We start from the raw sequence: 12,601 nt of genomic DNA on the forward strand, positions 1-12,601 counted from the left end.
AAAGCGTCAGTAAAGACCCCGCTTTTTTATTAAAAAGCGTTAACGTGTCTTAAAAACAGTGGTCGCCAGCAAGTGGTTAAATGAAACTGCAGAAGTTGTCAGGCACTTTTAACGTCATCAGGCCAAACACGGCGACTCATCTACTCGCTAGTCTGACTTTAGTTACAAACCATTCTAACTCTAACTTTACAACTCATAGATCAATAAATTTACAGTCAAGTGTGTATACTATAGCGTAGTAAGATGCTTAGTGTTGATGATGTTATAGGCATGCAACCGCAGTGTAGTTCATTTAAAACCTCATGTTAGCCCTTTGTTTCTGGTGGGTTCATTTACGCTTTAAAAATCACAAAAGTGGTGTTCAGATTATCTTGCTGAACAAAACCTGTAAGTATGATAAACTTGTGTTTGCCACATAGATGATTTTCTACACCAATCCAAAATCCAATGGAAAGTCCCATAGGCATTTTGTCGAGGGAACCAAGGCGATGCTAACTTCCAGGTCAGCCTACAAAAATACATCCCTGCAGCTCTCTATTATGAATATTATATTGGATTACTGCCAATAGATGCCTTTAAATCCTGCACACTAAACCTTTAAGTGCAGCATGGCTCACTGCAAATAGATTTTGCGCACAAGGAGCTGTGAAGCCCAAACTGCACAATGAATGAGTTACCCATCAGCCCATATAACACCATTTTTAGACCACTTGCTTCGTTTGCCAAACTGCAGGTGTGAAAGCACCCTAGGACCCCTGCAACCTTTACGGTTAAACTTAGAAACATCACGTCTCATTACTCTCTGGAGCAGCCCAAATAGAGATCAGATGGAGTGCCGTGGGTGTGAATTGTATATGGAAGATGCTGTGGGCAAACTCAGGCGAAGGCTAAAACCAGCCTACCTCCTGTTGAACAGAGACTCTATTGTGTGTGTGTGTGTGTGTGTGTGTGTGTGTGTGTGTGTGTGTGTGTGTGTGTGTGTGTGTGTGTGTGTGTGTGTGCGTGGTACCTGACAGCACACCATTGATCCCCCTCAATCCTTTTTATGCCTGTGTAACGTAGAGACAAAATGAGAGCAAAGGAATTTGCTCCTTTGAGGTGCTGTTGTTTCATCATAGTCTTCTCTCGCAACACGATTTAGTCAAATTGTCAGTGCATTAAACTCGCTTTAGTCTAACCACTGAACACTGGGACCTGTAGGAAGATTTCTTTTGATAATCCCTCGCAGTGATTCCTTTGATGCTCCCCAGCGTGTGTGTTCCTTTGTGATCATTTGTGCTAACTGTACGTATCCACAAAGTTAATACTCTGATAAATATGGGATCGGTGGGTTGATGACATCTTGAAGTGCACGCGTTATTTGAGCCGCAGGGTGACTTCAGAGGTGAGGCTGGAGTTGGACTGTCATGCCTGTGAAGTGCAGCGGTTATAAATGACTTGGAGTAAATCTGCATTGTATGTTGTTGACTTTGATAATCCTCAACACGCTCCAAAGTCTACTACACTGTTAGCTCTGTGACGTAGGAGGCACACACATATCGCACATTAACCTTCCATCCCTTACTGATATACACACACACACACACACTCACAAAGCAGTGGAATGCAGTGTTTTCATTCCCCCGACCCCGACTGTCAATCAGAGGAACTTGGCTTGTGTGCTGTTGAAGCAGCACCATCCAAGCTACACAAATTCCAACCATACCACCCACCCACTCACATAAATACACACACACACACACATCCACCCACTGTGTCAGATTTATTTCTATGTAGATAAGAGGCATATCCATCTCCAATAATGCAATTTCTGCTGCAGAGTCTGTAAAGCAACTGAAAATCAATAGCTGATGAAAAAGCACTTTACAGCAGTTCTCTTGGTTCCATCCTTCAAGCTAGAGAGCGGCTGCCTCTTTGATTTGCCCGGCCCAGATTGAAGTTCTATCTAGGAATTTGTTTTACAGTTAGTTGGCCGTCTGTTTAGGTCAGGCTCTTCCTGAGCAATGGCCAGTGACGACAGCAGAGGATGCGCAAGTTCAGAGATCAGGGTCGTTGCGATTGCATGGTCTATCTGTAATCGTCTGGAGGACAGAGATTTTTGCACTCTTCCTGTTCCCAAATACATGGGTGGAAGGATATTCTCAACTTTGTGGCCTTGGAATACTCTGTCCTTGTCTCACAGGCACGGAAATCTGAAACTGTTTGAATCGAAACTTTAAAGTAGCATTAAATCTTATTTTAAAGGAGACCGATTATGCTTTTTCGTTTTTTCCTTTCCTTCGGTGTGTTTTATGATGTTATTGTGCATAAAAGATCTTGAAAGTTAAAAAGGTCCCTCAACAGAAGCTCCTCTCTCCCACCTAAATCACTGCTCCTGAAACGCCTCGTATTCTATGACTTTGTGACATCACACTATGTCACCATGTCACACATTTGCATAATTTATGCCTAGCAGCTAGTTTGGCACGTAAGAATTGATTAAGCACAGCAGCTCTGTTGTTGTTAGCAGTGCTGGGTCTGGCATGTGTGAGCTGACCAATCAGAGGAGACTGGGTATTCAGGAGGGGGGCAGGAGCTAAAACAGAGCGTTTCAGACAGATGGGGAATACAGTGCTGCAGCACTGGACAGTATGAGAACACTGGTGTGTTTTTTGAGCATTAAAGCATGTGACCCCAAATGTAATTATGAACCTGAAAAATGTGTTTTTAAGAAAAAAACTGCTCCTATCTCATCCAGTCCTGCTCTTTTTAATTATGCGGTTTACATGCTAGACCCGAGTGTGGCACGCTATTCCCAAAGAGTTGAAAACCCAGCCATGTTGAATAGAAGAAGGATAATAGGACACGTAGAAGCAGCTCCGTAACTGAGCCTCTAGCAGATGAACTGCACTTCAAAGCAAAGATGATTCCAGCGTAGCATCACTAATACAGGTATTAGAAATTAATATAACTCCTAATGTTAGTTCTCATATGTGCTGACAGCACTGTATATAATTGAGGGCACACAATCTGATGCTCCAATCCTACCTCTACTACCCCTCCTCCCAGTCTCTCCAAGAAATGGAGCAGAAACTTCAAAGTATGTGGCCAGCGGTCGAACAGCAGCGTAATTGCATCATCACACAAAAACAAAATGTCACTGGGTGGCCTTTTAATGACTCCCTCCGCCCCCAACCCCATACAGACCTGAAGCTATTTTAGCAACTCGGTGTATGTTGTGTGCTCAGTGGCCTGTATTTACACAATCACCCAATTCAGAAGACTGTTGCTCTCTGATCTTTCTACTGTACATGCCTTCCTGACGTTAAGTGCATCATGATTAGAGCTGCAAGGATTAGTTGATTAATCAATTTGTCAAATATCAGAATATTAAACTGAAACTATTTTGACAGGTTGTTTGGCCTGTTCCAGCTTACCAATGTGAGAATCTTCTACTTTCTTTTTGGTCCCTTATATGAGGGTTAACTGGATATCTTCGATTTTTGGACTTTTGATTGAATAAAACAAGCAATTTAAAGTTAACGGTCTTTCACTCTTTCAGCCATAATTGATTACTCAGGGGAAATAATCTGCAGATTCATTGATGATGAAAATGATTGTTGGCTGGATCCCTAATCTTGATTTTTAGCCAAAGTGAAGCTGAACATATCTCTGTGGATGTTACATGATTAAAATGTCTCTACCGTTCCTTCAGTGGGGTTTGATCTGATTATAAAATGGTTATTGATGCCTTTTAGATGCATCAACATTTTTGATTTCTATACATGATTTATTTATTTTTTACTGTGTGACTACTTGCTTGCTTTGTAATGATCTACAATTGAATTAAACAGATGAATGTACTTTAATTATCTTTGCTCATGCTCAGCCTTCCTCACCAAAACTCAAGAAGTTGCCTGTGTTAGAACCCCAACAAGACGCACATGGTTACGTCTGTTACGTTTCACCCTCCAACTGTGAGGAACATACAGCCCGGTCTCACTGAATAGTTACAGGGAATCATACTGTTGAGAACTGGGTTTTAAATTTCCAATTATTGACTTTTCTGCATCAAGACGTAATCTTTCAAGAGAGAATCACAATGCACCCAAAAATCAATATTTTTTTTCTCGACATATAATGTTTGCTCTGATTAAGCTGAATCGCCATCAGGGAGTTGAGCCATGCCTGGACTCAAGGGCGCCCTGTGACACAGACTCATAGTCTCGTGACCGACAGTTCACAGCTTTCATGCTCCACTGCAGCTGGTGTCCATCCCTGTGAAGTCAAAGTCAAAAACCCTGTTCTCTTTCCTTTCTAATAAAATGTGCACCCACATCTGTGTTGGAGTGGAGTATAGCATTTGAATGAGCTAGTTTCTTGTGTCTAATATTTTGATATGGGATTTAAATTCCTGAAACATGTGCTTTGCATAGACAGCCTATCTTTTTATTAGTTGCAGCAAGATGCCCACACTGACATTATATTCTACATGCTAGGTAACGCAAAGTAACTGAAGGCCTTGGTGGAATGTAAGGGCTACCCATCAGATCACACTGATTCTACCGATTGCCTCTACCACAGTCTATTCAGGGACTTTAAGCCCCCAGAAAATGAAATGCTAATGCGTTGGCTTTTCTGGTTTTGTACTCGGTTTGAAAAAGGCTTTTCACGCACTGGGATTTGGATATAGCTGGACTCCAAAATAGTTTGTGCACAAGGTCGTTGGTCTTCAGATCAAATGTAACACTGCAGCCTTTTGCCTTGTAGGAGTCGTACTGCACTCCACAGAGAGTCCAGTTTTCATTCTTATACACAGTCAGTTGTGTACTGCCTGTGAGAGTGTATGAGAGAAATCCACAAGCAGTGAACTGTGATACTAAATGATTCGTATAGTTTTTCATTCCAGACACCCCACTGTTCTTCCATCTGTTCCCACTGAGCTAATGTCACTACATCAGCACTCAGCATATAGACTTCATGGCACCCCGCTAGGCAAATATACATTGTTATATAAACATGCGCACATGCACTGAAAGCAAATATACTTTCTTTTGCACCAGGCTTGAAGAATGTTTGCTAAGGAACCAACTGAATGAATGAGAGGCAGCTGGAGTTCCTAGACCGTTGTGTGCATACACGCACATGCACACGCACGCACACGCAATATTTATTAAGCTCTTTTTTATTAACCAAATTAGAGCTGAAATAGTTAATTAATTGAACTGTTTTGATAGTTGATTATTTGTTTCATTACAGTTCATGCTAAAACGCCAGCCTCTTCACGTGCTCTTCATGAGATCTAATACATTTCCTCAAGTGATGTCACTTGAGTCAGCATTGGTTTGGTCTGAAGGAGGTCTGTTGAGTGAGTGAGCCCGCTCCTCATCTCTGCTGGAGGCTAATAGCTTGAGGCTACATTGGCTAAACATGCCCTAATCTCTGACCAAACTGCTGGTAGTCAGAGTTGCATTGTGGGTAATGTAGATCGAAGGTCCCCATGTTATAGGAGTAAGCTATAATTTTGAACTATTCATTTGGGTTTAGACAACCTGGATTAAAGTAAATTGTGATGGGCATTTTCTATTTTTTTTCTATTTTCTGACCATTTCTGGACCAAATCATAGACTATATTCACACGGCAGCCATTTTACTCTGACGATAATGTTGTATGCAGGGAATCTGACAACTTGTTATCATTTCACAGCCCCCTGATTAATCAGTGCCCAATAAAGTCTGGAGGGACATCGGGTCATATTTCAACATAAAACAACAGATTTGGTGAGCTATTAGCTACCGTTAGACAACAGTTAACATTAGCCAACATTGGCATACGTTCTTTGATGGTAAATTAATTGGTCCAAGATGTACGTTGATATTTATGGCTTTCCTATCGTAATATGCATCACTATTAAATGGTAATGTTAGCTAGCAAGAGGTTAAATGCTATGTTGCTGTATAACAGTAGTTAATGGGTTATCAAATATGTCGTTTTTCCTTGAAAAATGGCCCAATCCATTGTCTCCTTAGTTGCTGATCAGTCGAGAAGCTGTGAATTAATGACAATTTGTCACATTCTTTACATTTTACACAACGTTTGAGCTTCCCACCGAGTGTGACATCAGAGGAAAATGGCTGCCATGTGAATATGGTCTATTAATGAATTAATTGGCAGATTAGATGAGAAAAAGAATAACAGAATATTCATTAGTTGCAGCTTTAATACTGAAAAAGCCTGCCAAAAACCTTTCGAACCACAGGCAAAGCCCAATTACTTTAGTTAAATTAAACCGAATAACACTGAAAATTGTTACATTTAGAAGCTGAAACAGGCATTTTTTCCTATTAGAGGACTTAAACAATGACTTGAAAATTAATTTCAGAGTTGGTATTATTCATGTTGGCGCTCTGTCACACTATAAGTGGCTTACTGGGACAATAGAGTACAACAGAAACCTTGTTAGTGTTAATAGAAACACCTGTGCTTTTCCTACTATGAAAAGTCAAAACCTCTGCAGTAAAAAAGGCCTGTTGACTAATCAATAAATTAATCGCAGCACTAATACTAACTTTTCTCTCCCTTGAGACTACCATTCCTCCTGTGTCTACTTTTCTCTTTTTTTGTTGTTGGCCGTAGCACTTTCTGCCCATTGTGTGAGTGTATAGAGACGGAGAGGGACTGAAGGATGTAAACTGTGTGTGGGAGCTCATACCACTGAGGTCAAACAGCCTCCAACCTGCTCAGCTGGCTAGTGTTTGTGTAGGTGGGACTCAAATTGTTGCCCTGAAAAACAAAAAACTGTCGGTTCTAATGGAAGTAAGGCTTCAGTCATTTTAGCCATCTGGGCTGGCATGTAACAGGTGTTACAGGTGAACCGGTGTCTGTAATTAAATACTGTAGCAGCCAAGCTGTGTTCATGGCTGTCTGCCAAATTGGCGTTTTACTAACTCAATGCTGTTTGGTGCAGTTTTTGTTGAGTCCCACAGGACAGTTGTGGGTTGTTGTGCTTTCTGAGTACCACAAGCGGATTGTGGGAGTTGTGTGAAAATTCACAGTTAAGGTGCAAAGAATTATGGTTAAAGTAAAGATTAAGCATTAATAACACTTCTGTTTTACAATGGGGACACTTTCCAGTAAATCCTGAATTATTTTAAGTATCTATCATTTTAAATATTATGTATTATAATTTTCTGAATCATTTTTTAGTGTTGTAATTTCAGTCTACATAACATCTATTGCATGTCGGTCCACTCTGAAAAGGAGGATCCCTCCTCTGTTGCTCTTCTTGAGGTTGTTTCCTGAGGGGTGACAAGAGGATTCATGTAATAACAAACAAAAAAACGATTTCCGTGCCCCAAATCTTACCAAATCTCTTGAAATACTGGATAATTTCACTTGTTTGGGTGACTGAGAATCATTTAAATGAAACTATCCAAGATTTCAAAATCACTCTTTGGTTTAGTTGGCAGCAGATTGACCTGCGTTCACTTGATAATGATCAGGGTCATATGGAAAGCAGTAGGGCTACCAAAGATTCTACTGTTATCATGGTAACCGATGTCCAGAGCAGAATTTAAAGCAGGCGCTTTCTCGGCTGCACCAAAAAAACAAAAAGCAAAACTGATAAAGCACAACAAATGGCAATGATAGATGATAAATGGACTTGCATTTGTGTAGCACTTTTCCAGTCTACCAACCGCTCAAGGAGTTTTACAACACTGGCAGAGGCTGCCATGCAAGGTGTAATTTGGGGTTCATGTTTTTTGCTCAAGGATACTTCAACATGCAGCCACAGGAGCTGGGGAATCTAACTAGGGACCCTCCGATTACTGGACAACTAGCTCTGCCTCCTGAGCCACATGCTTAAAATGGAGCTCTGCTGTGGCGTTAAAGTAGTCTCAAAACCTGCGCACATTAAAATATTACACTTGGTTGTCAGGTTGACTTTTGACTTTGGAGGCGGGGACAGTGGCTGATGTCTCCCCTCCTGTCCCTGTCTCCCATCAGACTCATAACTGCAATAACAGCAAAGTATATGGGTGAAAAATTACCGTGAGATTGATAGCTTGAGTTTTTGCAGTAATTTGCACTCTACTGATGTTGCTGAACTAGTGTTCAGGACGATTTCATTTAATCTCTGTTCTTCCGATTCTTGAACAGTCTATGTTGGATTTGTTCTTACATTTGTGTCACAGGTCGTCCCATTTTTTGGACAACCACTTGCTGCATTTGCTTTCATCTCTCTCCCCTCTTTTCTGCTGCTCCTTTGCTGCTCTTCTCTCTAACCATCCTGACTTTCTCTGTCTCTTAACTTTTTGACTTTGTCAGCCTTCCCGTCTCTACCCTCCTGTATCATGTCTAATTATCGAAGTCAGTGTGTGTCTACGGGGAGCTCCTCAATACCTCCTCATCAAAGCCTCTGTTTGTGTTTGCTTGTTTATCTCTGGCTGCTATTCTAGGCGCTCTCCTGGAGCCCTGATGAGACACAAGCCTCCACTCCCAACGGAGGCTTATACTGTAAGCTGTCACTGCACCTCCAGTCATTCAAAACACTGCCAAAATGAGATCTACCTCGTCTTGTCTCCCAATCACTCTCTCTCTATATATATATATTGTGCGTATATATTACTACATGTCTTTCTTCCTCTCTGTCTAACCACCTCAGTTCTTGAGAGAACTCCATTGTAATGAAAAGTATGCCAGAGGTTGTTTCCGCGTCAAAAATGTTTCCCCTTATCTCTTCTTCTTTCATCCATCTGTTTTTCCCTCCATACACAGATCACCTACATTTTTCACATTGTTTACTGTGGGCACTTTTCCCCTGTGACCCCGCCACCCTCCCCACACCTTGAGGGCACCACAAGGAACCTTTAAGGAGAAGTTTCTCACTATGCGATTTAACACTAAAGCCCTGAAAGATATCGGTGGAGCAACAACAATAGCATCAGCTCTTCTGAGAAACCTCATTTGTAGAAAATGTGAGGCTTGGATGGAGGGGGGCATTTAGGGAGAAATGAGTAATGTAGGCGAGGGTTGATATGACAAAAGCTCATTATGGCAGCTCGCTCGTGAGGTTTTTTATTCAAACTTGAAGCGTCATTGTCCATTTTTTTTTTTTAAATAAAAGGTGAGGTCAAGTCTGATCTTCCCATTAATGTCCATAGCTTGTTTATGAGGTTTTGCAGGTTAGGAATTTTGAAAGTGTCTTTTTGTGTGTGTGTGTACGTATGAGTGTGTGTGTATGAGTGTGTGTACTGGTAAGGACAAGTTTACGGCTCCAAACTCTGTGATGGCGATTAGCGACAACGGCTGTGACAGTGTGTCATTTGTTGCAGAAATAGGGCACTGTCTTGCTCAGATCTTCCCCAATGTGAGATCTCAGTTGCTGTGATGGCTGAATGTGTTTTTTTGGTGTAAGACAGAGCTCTTTACAAACCACACAGGATTTTCAGTGACTGGAGGGATTATTGCTGTCATTGTTTAAAAAACAGTTTCAATAACCGTATTCACTATAATTACTTTGATCATATAAAGTCTTTTTTTTTTTTTTTTTATGAAACCCGCCTGTGCAGAAATGCATGTGGGACAAAAATAAGTCTTTTCTCTCTCCTGAGAAGTTTACTTTTTTTTTCTTTTTTTTTAAGGTTTTCTAAAAGCAGAGTTATGGTTTGTGATGGCAAAAACTCACTAATGACTGAGTTGCTGTGAACTGGCTGCTATGTATGACTCTAGTCTATGCTCTCTCATGTGACTGAGTTTTGGGGAGCTCAAATATCGTCCCATTTAGTGCCGGCTGCAGGGGAAAACAAATGCCCAAGCTAATTTTCTTTGAGATGCCTGAGGGTGTGACACAAAAGACTTAACAGGAGTGTTGGGCAGATGTGTTTGGCGAGGGTGGGAATGATGAGGAGGATTGTGTGTCATGGTGGCTCTCTCTCTTTTGATCACAGAACAACTTTTACATTTGTAAAAACCAAAAAAAAAAAAAAAAAAGGATATATGTGAAATAATGGCCTCTGTTTATTCTCCCAGACCAGTGAGCAAAGTAACTCTGGAGCAATAAATGGATTCAGTCGACTTGTCTCGTATTTGTTTAACCTCTGACCTCTAACCTCAAACCCTGTCATGTTGTGTCACAGGTGGCAGGATGGAAGAGGACAAGTACAAACAGCGACTGGAGGCCATTGCTGTGAGTATATGCACACACACATAAATACACTCAAGAAAAATCCAGCAGCATTATATGTTGTGGGAAACTACACATTTACACTTGGCTGTGAAAAAAAATGTTATGACATAGGGTGTTCTGGCAAAAATAAGGTTAATGTACAGTTTCTCTCCATCGTAACAGTTGGTTTTAATTCATCAAATCCCTCGATTTCTTCAGAAAAAGTGCATACTTTCATAAAAGTCAGAAGTACAAGCTGGAGGAGTAAGGGTTCACCGTTGGCCAGTTGTAGGCAGATGGCCCGGTCTGATTGAGGAGGATTTAAAGCAATGTTATGTGAATATTTTACCCTAAAATAACAGCTTCAAAATGTAATAGGGTGAACGGTGTCTCTGTCTCAGCCACTCCGCCCCCCTATCACTTGTGTCTTTGCTATGTAACATCAATGAGAAGGTAGGATCATAATGCCTATAAGCTTCAAGGTAGTACATCACAAACTATCACTGATTTTGGTAAAGCTGGATCATATTTTATGGGGAACAAAATGTCCCTCTTCTCTGCCTCAACTCTGTTATTTACAGGGTTTCCTGAAAGTAACATGTGGCCACTGTATCATGTAGCTACAGCATTGCCAGATGTATGATAACTATTGTATTTGTACAATAATTTTGGCAAAAAAGCCTGAGCGTGCATGTTTACTTCATGGCAAAAGTTTTCAAGACATAACATTGTTATCTATGTTATTCTAGCTGTTCTGTAGTCGTGTTAAAACCGGGCCAAATTTCTTTGAAACGTTACATTTTTATAGATTATAACCTTCATTTTAAAAACATTTGATCACTATTTTTTCCACTCACAACCAATGATCAAATAATGTTATACATTACAGTGTTGCAGGCAGGTGCCATCGCAGTTGTGGCAATCGTGTCTATTTCCGCCTTTATATCACATTCGTCTGTACAGAGAAAGAGAAGATAAAGCGACTAAGCTCTCTGAGCTGTCCGTAACTCCTAAATAATTTATTGAATGTGCAATGTGGTGAGCCAGGGTGTCCCTGGTCCCATGAAAACAACACTGGGTTGCCATGGGGACAGCTGCTCCGAGCATTATGGGATGTACAGTGTACCTGATGTCTGTGGTGACAGTGTCCTTGTGACAGATGGTTGACCAAGTGTTTTACTCTTTCTCACTGATGTTTTATTCACTGCCGTCTCTTCCCTTTCTTTGTCTCTGTTAGTCATTTACATCAGTTTCTTTATATGTCTGGCTCCTGATCTGAATTTCTCAGCCCACCCTTCTCTTTATTAGAATAATAATAATGTATTTGTACTCCTCTTGCTCTCACTCTCTCTCTACCAAATTATCAATATGTCTACATTCACTCTCTTTATTTGCTTTTTTCGCTGCTTCCGTCCTAATCTTCGTCTGTCAGGAGAAGCGTCGGCTGCAGGAGGAGCAGGACCGAGCCCGGAGAGAGATGGAGGATGAGAAGCTCAGACTACAGCAGCTCAAGGTCTGACACACATACACAGGATGATCTAATCGGTCTCATTCATTCACACACATATTTACACGCACATGCAGCTTTAATTTCACTCATCCAACATCCTCTGCAGACCCATTTCAGCTTGTTAGCATTCCCATTTATTTCCTTTTCTCACACATACACACACACACACACAGATGAACTGTACAACCTTTCACACTTCCTGGTTTCTTGCAAGGTTAGAGGCAAGCCTTCCTTTGCTGAAATAAGTTTTTTATGTGAGTGTTTACACACACTGCAAGTCACAGAGCTGCTCTATTGTTTTCACATCGTTTCCACACTGGCGTTCCCACTTCCTACTCCACTGTGTTACACTGCCCTGGGGCACATTCCTCAAATTGTGCGAAATTTGTGCAGCATGTGTTTGTGTCTACACAGGTATGCATGTGTTCATGCAGGAGACCGTTTTGCATATGCCTACCATGTTTGTGTGTGCATGTGAGTTAGTGTGCAATGCACTAAACATGAATTGCATCTGTGAGATCAAAATTCAAGTTGCAAGAGGCTTCAAAGATGAATTTTAAATGATTATTTCGACACTTGCTCTCTCACAGGAGTTGATATCATCATAGCTTTTAGTACATTCATTAGACTTGACATTGACTCTAACCCCAGGGTAGATGTAAGGATGTGATAAAAAAGGAGCAGCGGCTTATACACAGTTCCTGACCTGAGGGAAAGTCTAGAGAGGGCTGCATCCAGCAAGCCAAGGGCACGGAGAGGGGAACAGAGCAGGGCTTGTTCTGCAGTGCAGGAGAAAACACAGAGATGGTTTTGTGATGCTTATAGTAAAGTAGGTAGCTACTGGCTAACGGTTGCCAGATTTTGAAAACATGGGGGCCATAGGCTGGAGAGGAGTGTGGCTTTTCAGATGCTTTCAGCAGTAAGTGAGACGCTTGCAGACATC

At 41.3% G+C, this 12,601-nt stretch overlaps 1 protein-coding gene across 1 annotated transcript in view; it reads left to right on the plus strand.

Annotated features, from left to right (window-relative positions):
• The window catches only part of palm3 (paralemmin 3), a 38,915-nt gene that overhangs the window by 15,243 nt on the left and 11,071 nt on the right, over nucleotides 1-12,601 (plus strand). The window contains exons 2-3 of the mRNA XM_073468626.1: nucleotides 10,120-10,169; nucleotides 11,581-11,661. Of these exons, the coding sequence (XP_073324727.1) occupies nucleotides 10,128-10,169; nucleotides 11,581-11,661 (123 nt within the window). The 5' untranslated portion in view covers nucleotides 10,120-10,127. The remainder of the gene's footprint in view (nucleotides 1-10,119; nucleotides 10,170-11,580; nucleotides 11,662-12,601) is intronic.

Source organism: Pagrus major, chromosome 1 (assembly GCF_040436345.1).
Source record: "Pagrus major chromosome 1, Pma_NU_1.0".
NCBI lineage: Eukaryota > Metazoa > Chordata > Actinopteri > Spariformes > Sparidae > Pagrus > Pagrus major.